Raw genomic sequence first — 17,409 nt, forward strand, 5'->3', positions numbered from 1 at the left:
GGGAGCGACTTCTTCATCCCATTCCTGACCCCTTTGCTGCTCTGGCATCTCGGGTTCCAGGATGTGGCAGCACGAGCTGGGCCCTGGGGACGTCCTCCCATGACGTCCTGTGAGGACGTGGGACGGAGCACGGCCAAAACAGGAACAGAAAGGACAGAAACAGCTTCAGATACGTAGCTGGAAATGTATCTGTAAAAGTCTTGTTTCTTCTGACAAAAGGAATAATTCGGAGAGATACCGTCTCTCAGAACTATACGAGGGAGCATGTGGAGAAATGATTATTCCTTTGCCTTCTTTGCTGTTTCTCAATTTTATTATTTAGGTCTTTGTTCTGATACGTTCCTTATTATTTTAGCTGCCCTGGGTAATTGTGTTTTTCCCTTAACTTAGGAAGTTACTTTTAAAAGAAAGGAGGGGGGTGAAGATAAGGCAAAACTATTAAATGGGAAATCTATTGCTAATTAAGGCGCGGTTTTGCTAATCACCTTAGAAATGAAGTTATCAGCTGAAAAAGCCTGGAGTTTTTGTAATGAAAGTTAGGAGCGGGTTTTTTTTCCTCCCTGTTTCCTTCTGTCACAATACATTCAGAGATTAAAAGTTTACCTCGCAGACTCATCTTGACACCATTAGACATGATGTCTCTTTGCATTAACTGCAGGCGGGCTGGAGCTGTTCTAGGATATATTTCAGTACGAATAGTTAAAATTTGGCAAAGTTAGAAGCAACTAAAGTCAGGATCCTTTAATGGGAGCTGTCAGTGTTCATCGTGGATGTCACGCCGCACTCCAGCTAGAACGCAGCATCCAGGACCCAAGGTAGTTACTGTCCCTTCTTATTTTTTTTTTAGTATTATTATTACTAACGATATCCCCGGGATGAGAAGGAAGCACAGCATTATATAAGGCAGCGACCCGGGGCGCCAATACTATCGTTTTTCATCTGGAGATGCTGATGGTTGAGAGGAGAAGGTGCTGTGCTGGGGCAGGGCAGCGTCCTGGCACTCCCCGGGCTGGAAAGGGGCGAGGGACCGGCCCCAGTGTTGCCTCTGCTCGTGCAGAAGTCCTTCTCTCTTTTTCTGCTGTTGGCTTTCTTTGTGCAAAAACAGATGGTGAACCCGAATTCCCTTGTATGGCTTGCAGCCTTGTGAAGAGAAGCGCGACGTACGAGTTGTTTTGTCATCCCAGGGGGAGCAGCCCCTGCGTCAGTATTTTCTGATGAAAATATTCTCCTTAAGTTAATAATTTTATCTTCTGCTTCCCTGCCAGTGGGCACCATGGCATAGCAAGGACTGGTTGCAGAAGGCTGGGGAGGGGAACAAGCTTTTCCTAATATATATGCATTATACCTCTGTTTTCAAAGTTAATTTTTTCACCCATTCTTTTGCTAGAGCTGCGGCTGTGCCTTCCCCTGTGTTGTCCTTTGCTGCTCAGCGGGTGCTGGCTGGACTTCAATGCTGCTGCACCCAAGGGAGGGAGCCCCGAGGGGCCCCCGCTGCATGGGGTGGGCGGAGGGGACAGCACGCGGTGGAGGACGCAGCTCTGACTGCTGGAGAGGACGGGGTGGGACAAGGCAGCAGCCTCCTCCTTGCCCCAAGTGGCATCCAAACCCATCTTCTGGGTTGCTCCCTCCAAGCAAACCAGACCTGTAAAGCACTCATAGCACCAGCACCGCCAACCTCAGGGCGTGAGCTTGGCCAGCCTCTCCAACACGTATTTCTAGCCCCGCTCATCTGGGGAGCGCAGACGATGCCTCGAGCCTGGTGTAGCACAGGACCGGCTTTCGGCACCCTCCTGGGTGGTGGGTCTCCTCTGGGTCACCCTTTTCTGCCCGGCTGGGTCCTTTGACATTAGGCAGGTTGCCAAAAGCCCTTTGTTTAAATAATGCTCCTTGAGAGTAATTGCTGGCTCTGGCAGACAGGAGCAAAGCAATTTGATCGCTGCAGGATATTTTTGGGGGCAAAGGGGATCATGGACAATAATTGTTCTTAATTGCTTAACACTTTGAAAATTATTTCTGCAGCTGTTGCAGCTGGTCGAGCGGAATTGGGATTTTCTCCCCGGCTCTGTTACATGCAGAAAGGACCATGGGTACGCTGGGTTCTGTGCGCGGTCTTCCGTTCTCCCTCCATCACCAGGAGCGCGGTAGCGGCAGGGGACGTGCACTTCCCCAGGCGATGCTAGGGCGTCTCCTCCCTCGGCTTGCCTGCAGTCCCGTCTAACGGCCCTGGTCACCAGGACGCTCCCAAACGCTACATTTACTCACGTAGCTGTCGTTAGGAGTGACGTATAGAGTGCTCCACGAGGGTAATGTAAAAACAACTCGTTTTGCAAATGGAGGCCTGAAGGCGGGTGGCAGAGGAGATGCTGGTGTCTTGGCTGGGAGGTGGAGGAATATGTTGCTATTGAATATTGCCGAGTCCTTGCACGGCCACGCTGACGCGCAGGTACACGAGCAGAAGAGAGGCGCCCGGACCTGCCTTCCAGCCCTGCTGCTCTGTTGCATCACGCCGAACCTGCTCCCCGTTTCGGGTTATCTCCAGCACAGGTCACCGAGATGCCGGCTGTTTCACGAATGCTTTCGCACACCCGTGACACCTTCGTGCTTCTGGAGGGTGATGAGAAAGCAGAGCTGCGTCGTCCCGTCACCTGCAAGGTGATGCAGTCTCGTGCTAAACCAAAGTTTGCCTCCCACACGTGCAAACGCTTCTGGCCGATGCAGTTTCAGCCGTACTCGGACATTTCACCGCTTCAGAGGAATCGCTGCTTTTCCATGCTGAATTCTTAGGGCAGTCACATTTTGCTTGGAAAATAATTGCAAGTGTATTACCCACCAGCTTTCTGAAAAACACATTGAAGATCTCTGGGTCATGGATTTGTTTTCTGTTTGTTTCTCTGGGATTTCTTCACTAAAATTTAGTGTTAACTGGTTATTTATAAATCCAAGCATCGTTCTGCATGTTTGATTACTCCTGTGTGTAGACTGATGAAGAAGTTACTGAGTCACCGTCATTTACTGGAGGGGAATGCTTCTACTTTTAATTCTGTGTCTCTTTACGGGTGGATGAATGGCAAGCTAATAGTCGTGTTGAAATTTGAATGTCAGAAAATAAGGGAGAAACTTGAGACTTGCTCATCATATTTAACCTGCTGTGTTACATACTCTACCTTGAGTCTTTAAACATGCCTTTACATCCCATCCATGCGTATTTTATAACATGAAGTGATCGTGATTTCATCCTTTGTAGGAGGCAATAGAAAAGACTCTGCCTGGTTAAATAGGCTAAACATGAATTCATTTGACAATACCTTATTTTTCTGATTGGTCTTAATGTTGTGCTGGCTCTTGATTACCCATCTACTAAGAGAGAATCCTTCAAGGAATTAGAAGAAACAACACGCTGGACTGATTTCCTGTTAATGCTGTTAGTTGCAGTAAATAGAGATTCTGAAGCAATTGTAGGTTTATTTGCTATGAACGTGAAAAATCTACTTAATAGGGAGGTCATCTATTTGTTAAAGGTCTTTGGTGGGACAAATGGCTGCTCAATAGGGACATAAATGAAGGTTCCCGAAGAACCTTCTGCCCTCAGGGTCTGCGTGCCACAGGGGTGGACTTGCTGCAGGTTGGGACGTGAGTGAACTCAGCGGAGGCGGCTGCTTCTGCGCATGTGTGCACGACCGAGCGTGGCCTTTGCCTGCAGCACGTGGAGGCCGAGAGGCATCAGGGCGTCAGCCGGGCGATGACTTCCAGCCTTGCTGGAGGATGGAGAGTCCGCTGAGCCCTTTTGGTCACGGTGTCTCGCAGCTCATTTCACGTTGGTGCCAAGAGAACAAAGTCTGGGGCCTTTCTCGGGGCCGTTCACCGCTCCACAGTTGTGGTTATTGCAAGGATGGAGCATCACGCTGAGCTTGTAGGGCAAAGACACCTCATGCTTCGTGGCCATGGAGGATGTCTCCTGGACTGCAGTGCCTGAGCTGTCACCTGTGGACCTGTTCGGATGTGGTTTTGCATGTTGGCAGGAACAGAAAGTCCTTGCCAGGCCACGTGGGAACAAGCAGCGTCTTTCTGGGGCCATGGTTTACTCCTCCGTACGCTGAGAACAGCGATGCCGGGTGCGACTCGGCCGTTTCCCATGTCATAGTTCTCCTGCTCCCGTTGTTACCAGCAGAAATGGTTATAAATGCCTTGTAAACACAGTTAGATTTTTTAATTTATAATGACAATTTAGGCTTTATTTAGGAGAAAGAAATATGGTCTTTCCTTGCATGCGTGCCACCTTTGAATTAAATTTTTATTGATCTCTCTGGAACTGGCTTGTGGATACGTATATAACCAATGCCCTTTGCACAATGCCCAACGCTCCTTCTCTCTCAGTTCTTACAGTATGTGCATTTCAAGATAGGTTGTACAGATATTCCAGAAATCTAGGAAAGCTGTCTAGCATAAAGCCATGTGAATTATTTACCTACAGCACGGAAAGACGATATTGCACCTTTACTGCTGGGGGCAAGCTTGCTGGAAAATGACATTTTAATTACGTCACGGTTTTTACATTTTTAAAATAATTCTTCTGATCTCAAATCAGGACAAAACCTAACAAATGCCCAAAACTACAAAAACAGGTGATGCTGGGGATCTTCCAGGACTGGCAGTTTTATTCAGCCTTGCGGTTGAACCCACCCGAGGGCAGAGCTCGATGCTCCTATTTCACCGAGACACTGAGAAACTAAAGAAGTGAGCAGCCAAGAAACACAGGTGGTTTCTGTCAAACTATTGCCTTGGGAATATTCCTTTAAAAAAACAATTTTTTTTTTAAAAACTACCTTGTTCACTTCTTATTTGCTTTGCCAGCATGTGGCCTGTTGTAGAACTTCGAGCAGAGCTTGTGGGCTTTGCTGGCCAGAGGCGAGCGTGGTTGAGGCTGGATAGGAGGGACGGGCATGCTCTGAATTTGCTCTGGAGGCGTGAAATGGTTTTCAAAAGTGTTCAGAAAGGTCAAACGGCGGAACAGGAGTAAGGTGGGAATTTTTTGCTACATGTTTACGCACCAGCTAATAAATGGGGCTCTGAGTTTTTGATGTGGGCGCCTATATTCTGCAGCAATCCAAGCGAGAACAGCACGAGTAGCAGGATTACCCCGAGGGAGGACGTCTCCCCGTGTGCTGTCCCTCACTCGGGTCGCCTGGGCTTGGGAGGTGCACGTGCCCTGCGCTGGCCGTGCCGAGCCCACCGCTCGGAGATGAAAAAGGGGAGCTGATACAGGCAGGAGGCTCCTCGTGGTGCCGGGAGAGCGGATTGAGCCGGGTCGGTAAAATTTAGGGAACGCAGATGGGATAAAAGGTGGCGAGGCTGGAAGGGATCCCAGAAACAGGGGGTGTTACAACAACTGTGCAAAATGATAATGCGGAGCAGACTGCAGAATAGGTGAAACTGGGATTATTAGGCCTGTTTGGCATATGTGTTTGTAACGATTGCCTGGTGTCCTGGATTCGCGTTCTTTAATTTAAGATAAATAACTTCTTGGTGAGGACAAACAGGGAGGGGAGAACCCAGGTATGGCATGTCTCCCTTTCCGTATGATAAAAAGAAGATCTCAAAAGATTTTATTAACTTGTAAACTGTGGTTTAAGGGAATTTTAAACGGCATGTGACAGAAAAATAATGAACAAATGTTTTCAAGTGGGAGAAATCTGTCCCCGCCATATGTTTCACTGAGTCATCCCTTCTGCAGGAGGAGATCTTGCAATTGTTTCAACTATTCCAGTCGCTAATCCTTTTTATTTAGTAGCAGCATCCCTGTAAACTCAGCACCCGACCCTACAACGCGTTCATACCACGTGCTGGACATAGATCTGATCCCTCTAATGCCGACACAGGTTTTGCTCTGGGCACAGGTTAAATTCTCCCTGCGTCTCTTGCCATTGAGCAAAGGCCAAACCTGGCCGTGGGTTTCCACTTGCCAACTAGATGATGTGATGCTCTGCGCTCGCCAGGAGATTATAGAAACCTCAAAAGCCACCACTTCCTTCTCTTTAATTTATACATGGACCCTTTGCATCGCGGCAGAGCGCTGTGCTGACGGTGTTGGGCGGTTGCGTTGCAGGTGTGGCTGTGCGGCGGCAGCATGGAGGTCCTGCCCTGCTCCAGGGTGGCTCACATCGAGCGCAAGAAGAAGCCCTACAACAACAACATCGGTTTCTACACCAAGCGCAACGCCCTGCGGGTGGCTGAGGTGTGGATGGACGACTACAAATCGCACGTCTACATCGCGTGGAACCTGCCGCTGGAGGTACGGCCGTTGCACCCTATCCTAAGTCTTCACTTTATTGGGTTAAAAACTTGAATTATAGAGCATTTACTGCCCCCAGGTGAAGGAGAGCCTTAAATACCCCGGGTCACATCCCCAGCTGTGGAAGGCAGCAGAGCTCCCTCGGCTTTGACGAAGGTGCTGCAAAACCTGCAGACTTTGGAGGAGTTCCTACGATTCACATCAGCCTTTTTATTTTCATTCCTAAAAATTAAACCTGTGTTGTAGTGTTTATCTCCCCGTTGAGTGTTTACACAGCGTGAGTTTATGTCATTACACTGCTCCGCAGATGGAATCTGTCTGTAAAATCGGTTGGCAGAAGATTATTAATATCAGCATCATTAGTGCATGAGGTTTTTTTCCTGCGGCTCGGGCAGGTCCCTGTCACGTGCAGCCCGACTCGGGTTTCCCAGCTCGCAGATGCTGTCGCTGCCCAGAGCTCGGTGCGGACAGCGTGTGGTCCAGGTGCCTGGGCCGTCGGCTTTCCCTGCGTTGGGAAAGTCGAGGCCATCAGCGCTTTAGAAACCGTGTTCAGAGGTGAACGATTGGAGCTCGGCGGCTCGCAGAAGGAGAGCCCCTCCCAGCAGCACCACGTGCAAGTGCTCCAGAAACACTCTCTTTAAATAGCTTTGATGGTTATATTTAGTTCTGCATAGAAATGGTTAGATTTTCTTAGATCCGACACTTTATTTTTCATGTAAATCCTGCCGTGTCGCAGCGTGGTGCGTCTTTGGAAAACAGTGGGGTCCCGCCAGCAAAGTAGGCTGACTATGCCCAGGGGATGGGCATGGTCCTGCTCGTGGACCTCTCTAGGTGATTCCCTGCACTTCTGTGTAAAGCTCTATAGGCTCCAGGAGGACTTATGTAGGTCCCATGCAGCTTGGGCTGTGCTCTCCGTGCAGGTTATGTCTAATCATGAAACCCAAGCGCATCTCCTTCCTCCCAGCTCTGAACGCTGTCTGGAGGGCACTGGGAGCACCCCCGGCTGGGCCAGTCCCCCCATCTCCTGCCTCTGGTCCTGCCAGAAGGAGAAGAAGGGGTGGTGGGGAGGGGGAGGCAGCAAAGCTCTCCAGGCGATGGGTGGGATGAGGATTCGGGGTGCCCAGCAGAGCCCCCCGACACCCACTCCACTTAAGCACGAGTGCTGGGCAGCTCTGTTCAAGTGTGAGATAAAACCGTTGCCACGAAGGCCAGACCCCATGTGAGCAGTTATTTACAACCACCCTTTTGGCACTAAAAATAAAGACGAAATATTCATACCCCGCAGATCACACCCCTGCAAAGAGCTGCTGCGGTCCTGGTCCTGCCGCGGCAGCGTCCCCAGCTGGCAGCACTGTGCTCCGGGGCATTTTGAAAAACATTAAAACATAAAAACATGAGCTGCAGCTGCTTTCTGAGGAAAGGTTACATCTGGGGAGAGTTACTGGCATTTAGAGCCACGGTAGTCGCCACTTTGGGCTGCATTAGAGACCAACAGGTACCTGGGAAGGGTTGATGAGCTGCCCGCGCTGCCAGTTTGTCGTCCCGGGGGTGGTGGAGAGTCCTGGATTAGTTCGTTACTGAGAAATAGATGAATAGAGATGGAAAGAAATGCTGTTTACCCAGCGAGCGGCAGGAGGGCACTGGCTGTGACGGGCACCGCTCCAAGCGTTCGGAGCGGCAGAGAGTTGCCTGCAGGACTGAGTGATTTCAGGTCTCTCTTAAAAATAGGTTGCAAGATCCAAACGCCCATAGGCAGGGGTCATAAATTACTGCGGGTTCAGCCCCGATCCTCGGGCTGATTCCTTTTTAGAGGTGAGGCACCACGCTCCTGCTCAGAAACGGCTTTGGAGCGCGGCAAAAAGGGATTAAAATTCATGGGGAAGCCACAGGTCCTGTACGGCTTGGAAACGGCAGCGTCGCAGGAATCGGCAGTGGGGGTGGGTCTGGGGAAACAGATCTGGGTTACCCTAAAAACAATTTGACATTTTTATATAGGTCTCAGCAGTAAAATCGAGATGTAATTTTAGAGGAGCCTTGTTTGAAAGGTGGTGTTGTGCGGGGGGTTATGGATATACACTGAATTATTTTGCGATGCCACTGTATTCAAAACCAAGCCAAACCTCATGCACTGAATATTTCAGGTGCTGACTGGTTTCTGGTCCCGCTTTGCTCTGTGTTCCATCTCGCCCCCTCAGATTTCAGCCTGTCCTACCTGTCTACACTGAATCATCTTTGTTTTTACCTGTGAGCTACCAGTCGCACATTAAAATGGTGTCTTCTCTAAAGCAGAGTGAATAATTCATTAGAAGATCATTACAAGTGTTGTAATGGAAAATTGCTTTCCCAGCTGTATTTAATGATCACCGCAAAAGACAAGAGCAGGAGCTAAAATAGAGTAGAAACCCAGACACCTGTGGGAAGGAGTAAAAGGGGCTGCAGCGTGCCTTTGGTTTCCTTCACCTGGCTGCTGCATTAGTTCCCCAAATTCTGTAATGGAATAAAAGGTTAAAGAGGGGCAGCTCTCTTCAGCCCCCGCTCCTGGCTCCTGTCAGATTATGCCTCCGGGGACAGATATCGTAGCTTTGTCTGCTTTTAAATCGGCTCGAGCAGTGGGGTTCCTCGATGTCTCCAGGGAGACTATTGCACTGCGTAATTATCCAAATTGTCAAGAGGTTTTTCTGAGGTTCAGCCTCAACTTCTCTTCTCAGGTAATTTTTATCCTTTATTCTTAGCTATCTGCCTGTATTATATATGAATCTTAAACCTCTTTTTTCTTCTTTTCTTGTCCCCCCTTATTTTATACCTTTTAACTGTGCGTTCCTCTGCATTGGACTCGATGATCTTGGAGGTCTTTTCCAACCCTCTGCGTAGGGTCACGCACCCTTGGTGTGTAGGGGAAGGGTTTTGGTGCTCAGTGCACAGACAGGGGTTTGCATTTCCAGGATTCAGCACGTGACCGGCTTTTAATGGACATTTACTGTTAAGCTGTTCTGGAAGTCCTGTACATCAGTACCTAAACGGGAGGTGAGATTTCTTAAAAATACTTCGTCGTTGTGTCTGTTGACAAATTCAGTCTTTTTCAGATGCATCCAAAGCCTGGGGGAATTGGTTGGAAGGTTCACCTCTGTTACACTGCACTTCTCGTATTTCCTTCAAAACCTTTTCTTCTCCATTTAGGTTCTCTTTTCTAAATTACTTCCCAGGACCAAAATGTGTCCAGCATCAGTCTGGTGGCCATTGCAAGGGTGCCTTCAAAACCTATGAGAGAAGTACGCGTCTCCTCCTCGCTGTGGCTGTGAAACCCAAGTCTTCCTTCTGCCTTCTGTGAGGATGATTCCAGCTGGGACACACATGCTACAATTCCCTGGCATGGCCTCTGCGTGGAGTTACTCAGCTGTTGGCAGTTTCCAGGCGAAGTGATATCAAACATCAGTGAAATACGCTCCTTTAAAATGTTTTTTTAAGAGTATCCGTTCAGTGACGTGCTGTGTCTTTATTTTTCAGAATCCAGGTATTGACATTGGGGATGTTTCCGAGAGAAAAGCGTTAAGGAAGAGCTTGAAGTGTAAAAATTTCCAGTGGTACCTGGACCACGTTTACCCGGAAATGAGAAGATACAACAACACCGTCGCTTATGGCGAGGTAATTAAGGCTGAGCAGTCCCTTAGATCAGACTGGTAATATTTATAGCTGGTGAGTCTCTCATGACTAATAGCCTCAAAGGAGAGGAATGCGAATCAAAACCTACTATTTGTGTATAATTATATATATTTGTATAAATCTGTTCACAGTTTCTTCTGAAAACCTATTTTGAGATTTATTTCTGATCTTGGAAACCATATATAGTAAAATATTTTAATACCTCATTTATTGAATTGACAGAAAATTATCTATATTACTCATTGACTCCAAGGATTAAGCAGCTGTATGTATATTTTTAATACATAGTCATTTTATAAAACCCTTTGACTTAAACTCAGCCTAATTCCTTACAAGGTCTCTGTAGGGTACCGTGTGTTGTCACAACAGCTTAAGGACGAGATAAAGTAAGGAGACTTAATTCAATCTCTGCTGGCTTTGAGACCGTACTGGGAATATAAAACCAGGCATTTATGGGAACTGGTAATACTCTGTTGCAATAGGTTCATGGAACAGTGGCAGTCTGAGAAGCCTTCCTGAAGCACAGCCCGAGCACCCCAGATGGGCATTAATTCTAAGAAAGATTTGTTATCAGAGTTACTTAACGCCTTCAAGCTAAACCCCCCCAAAAAGGAGTATTTTCAAAGGCATTATTGCAGGTGCCCTGCTTGGGGAGCCTGGAGGGAGGACATCTCTGCGCTAACAGACCTGGCGGCTGGGGTTCAGCGGCCGTTTGGCTTTGTGGCACGAACCCAGCGCTTCCACGCTCCCTCCGAAGCGTGTCCTTCAGTACTTGATGGCTGGTTTGCCATCTCTGCATCTCCTCCTGCATCCCCACGACGATTCGAAGCAGCTCCTTGTGCTAGCTGGACTTTTTTCCCTGCCTTGTTGAGCACTTTGAGGTTTCAATGAAATAAATACAAGCAATTCTGCATTGATTTCAGGCTCCTGGCAACATGCTGACGGCCGTCTAAAAATATGTTTGTTACCACTACACATGACCAAACACAAAGAAAACTGTGTTCAGGGAAGTTGGCTCCTTTGAATGGTGATTATTATATAAAAGCAGTCATCATTAGGCCCTGTATTTAAGGAAAACATATGGCGCGCTAAACCTTTCTCTGCCTGATTATGCCTAGTGATACAGCACCGTATATTCTTTCTATAGCAAGAGAGGCTAGAGCCATTGCTGCTCATCAGTTTATTGCTTATCTCCAAAGAGACAGGGCCATATAACTCCGCACTTTTTATTTCTTACAGCTTCGAAACAACAAGGCAAAAGACGTCTGCCTTGACCAGGGCCCGCAGGAGAACCACACAGCAATATTGTACCCGTGCCACGGCTGGGGGCCGCAGGTGAGGGGTTACCCCGCCGGGGCCGCGCGCCCCGGGAGCAGGCGGTCGTGGGGCTGGGTGGGCAGCGGACGGAGGATGGATGTGCGACGTGTCTGTTGGCTTCTCGCTCAGATGTATAAGGCCCGGCTTCTTGTTAAAAATATCTCAGATATAAAGGCATTTTCCCAGCTACTCTTAGAGTAGGCTATTTTCTGGATTACCGTAATCATGCCAGAGCTGCAGGTAAAAGCATAATTTGAAAAAATCTTCCAGACGAGGGTAAATAATGCTAAAAGCAAATAGCCAGTGAGCAGAGCAGAGCGTACACAAGCAGAGCATTTTAAGACATTTCCTTTGTCTTTCACCCAGCAGAGTAAAAACATACTAACTGGGTAAGGAAAACAAACAGTGCTTTTTAACGGATGATAATTAGCCGTTTCAGCTTGGCTGGGATTTACCGTAGCGTTAGTTTTCTAGCACTCCTTTTGCCTCGCCAAAAGTTTTGGTCAACAGCTGCTCATCCTATTTTTAAGCTTATTCTAGATTAAAAATCATCATTCCAAGATTCACTCTAGATCTCATATCTTTTAGAGGATTGGTGGATGTGTCAAATACTGAAAGTTAGTGATGATGAACTAATTCAGCCTCGTCCGTAGTTGTATCTCTTACTGTGTTTTAAGAAGAAAGCAGCCCGGGAATGCTGCTGGTTCAATCGCCATAGAGTTGGAACAAAACGGGGTACAACACTAGCTCTGCCGCTGCTGGCATCTGTTAAACCAACGGCAGACTCTAAGCTGGACTTTCAGGATCTGCAGCTCCAGGGATAATTTACCCAGTCCCCCACTAACTTTTCCTGTCTGTTTTTCTCTTATCTCTGCCCATATCCTCACTTCAGTATTTTGCCTAAATCCTGTGATTTCCTGTGTGTTTTTCTTTCCGTCTGCCTAGCGGTCATCATCTCATCATGCAAATCCCTTAGCACAATGTCCTTCTCCCCTACAATCGTTAAGGAGAAAATACAACAAGTTTCCCTTTAGGTCTGGAAGCAGAATGGCCATCTTATGACAGAGGGGGTTTTCAAGAATTACGATCTTTAGGTTTTCTTTCATTACCAAAATCGTGCCTGACCTCCCTAAGGCCACAGAGTAGCAGCACTTGTTCTTTTAGCGTTTTAGCTCTATCCAATGAGGCCCTGGGTGCTTATCGTCAGGATTTGATGTATGTCTCTGACTTCAACCTCCTGCTTTTGTTTACACTTCCATGTAAATGCTGTGGCTATCTGTATTGGAAATTTAGCCCAGGCAGGGAGGTTGAGGATGATGGGCTCTACCGTCACTGTGCGTGCACGGTGTCTAGTGGCGATGGGTGGAAACGGGGATAAACTCCTCTGGGACAAAGCCGTTTCTTCTGTTGCTTGTCTTTTCTCTTTGTTAAAAAGTCCATGCTCGTTGCCAAACTCAGAAATATTTCCCTGTTACCTTCTCTGGATCAGCCACGTCTGTACTGAATGGGTTTTATCTACTAATCTGCTTAGAAATTGAGGCAAGACTGTACCTAGAAGCTGTCTGAACACCAGGTTCCTAGGCTGAAGCCATTATCCACATTCCCGCAGAAGAAGTCGAGATGTGCCGGGGAGGAGACCCATGGCACCTCACGGGTGGGGGCGGTCCTGCCTGTCGCTCTTCGTTGCCAAGAGGACAAGTCTTACACTGGAAGTTTAACACTGATTTGGGTGAGGTTAGGTGAGACAACCCCATCCCAGCTGTGCCCAGATGCTGAGTTAGGTACGTTTAAGGTGTAGACAGAGATTTGTTTTTATTTGCAGGACAACGATCTGTCTTTGCATGTTTCAGGGAAGACCTGCCCTCTCACTGCATGTGTTCTGGTCGTTGTGCGATACGGGCTGTGTTCTTCCCTCACCCAGTAAGGCAGCCCTGGCCCATCATTGCACCATTTTCTGTCTTGGCATCATGATGTTTATTACTCTGGCATTGGCCATGCCTTCCAACAGCTTATTTTAACATCGTGACCCCAAACCAGAGCTGTCAGTGCTGGTAGATGACACAGGGTTTAGGCTGAGAACTGCTGGATGGGCAGGACCACGTGTCTAAAGCGTCGTGAGCACCTAAATCCTGTTGAAATTACTGCACGACAGCAAACTGCTGTGATGAAGCAGCACAGGAGGTGACACAGCGATGAGTGAAGACTCAAATCCAGGCCACCTGATACACTCCAGCATTGGACAGATTTACTGTGCCATCAAAGGCAAGTTACTGTATCAAACCTTCATCTCCACCCAGAAGCACATAAATTACATAGAAGTGCTCAACACCAGGGGTTGAATTCCTGCTCCCAAGAGCTCTGTAAGCCTGCCCTGCACCTCTGCTCCCTGGTCACTGGGATCTCCATGCAGGTACCTTCTGGTTCCTTCATAATGTTACAGAAGAAAGCTCAGCACTGTGGTTGCACTCATTAATACCAAGACTGTGAAATATAACATAATAAAGACTGTCCCATTAAGTGCCTGCAGGTATTTGCATGATAAAACCCTGCCCGTGGAAATTTCTCCCATGAATCAGAAAGGAGAGCAGGGAGAGTAAGAAAAGTGCCCCACCAGACAGTAGGGTTTCCCAGCATATTTGGGGTAATTTATTTATTGAGCAGATTTCCAATTGAAGCATCAGAGCTTTCCAGTTGAAACAAAGGCTGCTGCGACTGGTTTGCTGGCTCCAGCTGCATTCTAGTCCATGGTGGGTTGTAGCATGTCTTGGATTTGGGTGTCTTTTTTTTGAATACCCAAATATTGACTACCTGTGTGAATACCAGAGATACGTCAACTCGATCTGGAGAAGAGAACTTTCTTTAATCCATTGGACATTACCGATAATGTCAGTCGAGCTCCTTCCCAGCGCTGTGCAGCCCATACGTGGGAGGAGGTCTTCGCGAGGGAGGGAGGTGCCCCAACTGCTGCTTTTCAGCTGGGAAACACATATTAGAGTTCACAGCAAAATCTTGTAGCCATTCTCTAGGGTCTGGGAACATGCGATCCCGTTCCTGGGAGAGATAAGATCTGATTTTTTTTGTCACATCTTAATGATTAGCTCATCAAATCTGGCTGAAAACCTGGAGCATCAGTCAGGGCTTAGCAAGACGGGGTGTCAGTTCTCTGTTCTATCACGGGCCTCAAATATGACTTAAACACGTTTCTCTTAATTCTTCACCTGCAAAATGAGCCTCATTGGCACGAGGGTGAGTTGAAGATCGAGATGGAACGAGTGGGGACGTAGAGCTGCAGGACACTGCAGCTGTGGCAGCCTTAATGAGTATCTGGGGGTCCGGCAAGCTCAAGGAGGTTCATTTTCAGCTAAAAAAATGTATAGTTCAAGTGATGGGAATGCATAAAGAGCCCGTTCTCACAATATGGTCAGCCTGGGCTTTCCAGGCGCACCAGGACTAAGTAATCCCAAAGCTCCTCTGAGCCTGAACTGCAAAATTCAGGAGCCACCTGAGCCTAGGAACTGGCCGCAGGAGTCCTTCGGCGTAGAGACAAATCTCACTTTGGTTTATCCTTGCCTTTAAACAAAGATCAGTCAACTGTGGCTGATTGAGTCATTGCTAAATATAACCTAGCCGTTGCTTAAATGCACACAATTTTTTTCTTAAATGGCACAAACTGCCTTTTGGACTTTCTGGATGGAAACTTAAACCTCTAAGTGCATTATAGTATAAGAAACTGAATTAGCCTGACATTGTCTGCTAACCCTGGGCTTTAAGATGAATGGCTAAAAGCAGGTTATTTATTTTTTCCTCAGCTGTTTTTGTGATTAGACTTAACGATGTTTTCCTTTCCTATCTGATGTTCTGAAGTCAAACATTGCAGCGCTGCTGGCTCTCTTTAGCTCGCCTGTCGCGCAAGCTCGGCACAGATTTTTCTTCTTGTTCTTCCACCTCCACACTGTCCCTTCCCTCTCCAGCTGAGAGCCAGTTCTTGATGGTTCTTTTGTTTCGTGATACATGCAATTAGTTTAACTCCTTGAAAATGCTTTTTAAAAGTAGCTATCAGTGAGTGCAGAAGCTTTGAAATTAGCCTTTTGCAGAAGCACGGGCACCGCAAAAAGAAATTGGACATTTGCTACTACTGTTTAATTAATGGGCTGCGTGTTGTAATTTATTGTTGGGAATATAATTAGAAGTAATGTAAACACTTTGTTCAAATAGCTCGATTGTTCTTTTATAGATATATATAAAAACAAAAGGAGTTGCAATTCCTTTTGTGTTGTTCAGCATCCAAAAACACACACAGTGGTGGCTGTGCTCGGTGTTCAGGTAGTGTCCTAAAATCTCCACTTCTCTCCTTCATACCGTGGCCCATCACATACGTGTTTAAATGCATTTCACAATTAAGGAGCAGGTTCCTCGGCTGCAGCGAGCGAGGCTAAGGTGTAGGCTCCCTGCTGGCATTTTAGTGACGCGAGGACAGCGGTGTCGCGGGTCCTATTCCCTGCCACGCCGGGTAATGTTGGGATTTGGTTGGAAGTCCTCACTCTTTCTAAGTCCACCCCCACACCATGCTACCGTGGCTGCTGCCTACCTGCAGATGAGCAGCCCAAGGCAGAGAGAAGGCAATGCCCTGCCGACCTGTCCCGTTCAAGGCAGCGCAGCTTGTATTATATCTTGAGTTTCGGCACGCTCTGCCGATGACTGCTCATCGGTTTAAGCTAAGCGTGTAGCATTCAGATGGATGCGGTTAGGTGCGATGGACCCCATACCTAGCACTGAATTTGGATGAGATCTTGCCTTTTGCTTGCAGCACCTCTGCTGTAGCATCTATCAGTGGGGGAAAATTTTGGGTTTTTTCTATTGTTCTCCCTTTAGCTTTCCATTCTCCCTGCTTTCATTCACTTCCAGGTCAAATCATTATCAGATTTCATGATGAAATATCTTTTTATCCTGTAATTATATTGAGCCTGCTCTTGGATTTTTTTCTTCCTGATGGCTTCATCTTTTAAGCGATACATCATGAAAACACCTTGCCGTAATGATGCATTACACTAATAATACAGTAATACCTCATTGGAGTGACAGAACTATGGTGATATATTAATGTGATAGAAAGCACTATAATACTATAAAACTTAAGCTAATGTTCACCCAGCAGAGCATTTCATTTAATTATAGGATAAAATATGTTTTGCCCATTTAAGCATCAGAACTCAGGGACAAAACCATCAATACTGAGATCATCCGGGACACTGCAGTATCAAGGGTGACAAAATAGCACATGAGATTAAATTGTGTTAAAAAGAAAATACTGTACGCTTTACTGATGGTTGCTAATGGATGATCTGCTAGTGCAGAAAGGAAGCTAAACAACACTAAATTATTTTCCAATAGAGCCAATGAAGGTCATCAAGGCTTTTACTTCCCAGGTGCTAAGATGTCTAATTAACTTTCTCCCATCCCCGAGACGCAGCCAGCCAGAAACAATAATCAAAGAAGATGTATTGGTGGTGCAAGTTTGCCGATGGGAGACCAGCCCAAGCGATGCAGCGGGCGCGTGTGCGGCCCGTCCGCCCTCCTGGCGTCAGCCGGGGCTGCGGGTCCCCCCGGGGCAGAGCAGCCCCCCAGGGCCGTACCTGGGGGTGGGGGACTTTGCAAGAGGGGGTTTTACCCAGGATGGCGTTTGCCTGGAAAGGTGTTTGTAAGAGGCTGTGGGTGTGAATGCGTGTTCCTCTCTGGGGACGTGGCTTTGGGCCACTTACACTGATTAAGGGGTTTAAGACCTCATCAATATTAGCCACTTTTAAACGGGTAACTTGTTAATTTTTTCAGACTGTTTTTCTCCGGTCCTTCCTCTTGGCCTTTCCATTTGTTTCTTGTCCTGTGCCAGGCTGGGTAATTCCTTCAGGCATTTCCTCAGGCTGGCATCTCCACGTTTGTCTTTTTCCTGCTGGATTGGCCGTATCCATCACCGGTCGTTCAGCTCCTGCCTGGCTTGGTCTGCTCTCTGGAGGCTGACAAACCTGCTTCACAGGCGACGAGGTGTAGGACAGATCACTTCAAAGGAAGACATATTTTTAGGGCAAGTAGAGCAGAACTTAAACGCAGATGACTTCAGTGATTTGCCTTTCCACAAAGCCAGGAAA

At 47.4% G+C, this 17,409-nt stretch overlaps 1 protein-coding gene across 1 annotated transcript in view; it reads left to right on the top strand.

Annotated features, from left to right (window-relative positions):
* GALNT17 (polypeptide N-acetylgalactosaminyltransferase 17) overlaps positions 1-17,409 on the top strand; it is a 215,053-nt gene that overhangs the window by 189,692 nt on the left and 7,952 nt on the right. Inside the window, exons 7-9 of the mRNA XM_075169018.1 lie at positions 6,104-6,289; positions 9,794-9,931; positions 11,189-11,284. Coding sequence (XP_075025119.1) covers positions 6,104-6,289; positions 9,794-9,931; positions 11,189-11,284 — 420 coding nt within the window. The remainder of the gene's footprint in view (positions 1-6,103; positions 6,290-9,793; positions 9,932-11,188; positions 11,285-17,409) is intronic.

Source organism: Calonectris borealis, chromosome 19 (assembly GCF_964195595.1).
Source record: "Calonectris borealis chromosome 19, bCalBor7.hap1.2, whole genome shotgun sequence".
Classification (NCBI taxonomy): Eukaryota; Metazoa; Chordata; class Aves; order Procellariiformes; family Procellariidae; genus Calonectris; species Calonectris borealis.